Source organism: Myotis davidii, unplaced genomic scaffold (assembly GCF_000327345.1).
Source record: "Myotis davidii unplaced genomic scaffold, ASM32734v1 scaffold244, whole genome shotgun sequence".
In the NCBI taxonomy this organism is placed as follows: domain Eukaryota; kingdom Metazoa; phylum Chordata; class Mammalia; order Chiroptera; family Vespertilionidae; genus Myotis; species Myotis davidii.
The window spans coordinates 147,225-147,764 of record NW_006294993.1 but is presented as its reverse complement, the minus strand read 5'-3'; the positions used below and the strand labels follow the sequence as shown (position 1 = coordinate 147,764).

The window sequence follows — 540 nt, the reverse complement described above, 5'->3', positions numbered from 1 at the left end:
GGATGGAAAGGAGAGCCAGAGGGCACAGGGGCTGGCCCCCCCTCCCCACCTCTGAGTTCTCCCGAGGACCGCCCAGCCCGCTGCTCTCCAAGGCTTGTGCCCAGAGCATCACTCCTCCTGAACCCCTGTGGGGTGACCTGCAGCCTGGGGGCATGGGCTGCCCGTACTCCCCCCTGGAGCTGTGACTGCTGCTGAGCCCGGCGCTCCCCAATCCTCTCCTGCAGGTTGACAGCTCTGGGTTTGGGAGGTTGAGGGTGTCCCTGGCCCCTGTCGACCTGACACCCCTCCTGTGCATCTTCCTGCTTTGTTGGAGATGCCCCACTCTGTGACCCCCTTTCCTCCCAGGGGCCAGGAGGGGGAGCATAAAGACCAGCAGGCCTTGGAGAACCAGAACTTTATGGGGGAGGTGGGGTGTGGTCGCCAGTGCGTGTGGCCGTCAGCGCAGGAAGTTCCTGCCGTCCACTTTCTCCTCCAGAATGGTCTCCACGCGCCTCCGCTGCGGGAGAGGGGCTGGGGCCAGGTGTGCAGGGCGGTGGGCGG

The 540-nt window shown here is 65.9% G+C and overlaps 1 protein-coding gene across 1 annotated transcript in view; it reads right to left on the bottom strand.

The window, feature by feature from the left end:
- Window positions 1-379: 379 nt before the first annotated feature.
- The window catches only part of LKAAEAR1 (LKAAEAR motif containing 1), a 7,587-nt gene continuing 7,426 nt past the window's right edge, over window positions 380-540 (bottom strand). Inside the window, exon 2 of the mRNA XM_015567664.1 lies at window positions 380-524. Coding sequence (XP_015423150.1) covers window positions 396-524 — 129 coding nt within the window. The 3' untranslated portion in view covers window positions 380-395. The remainder of the gene's footprint in view (window positions 525-540) is intronic.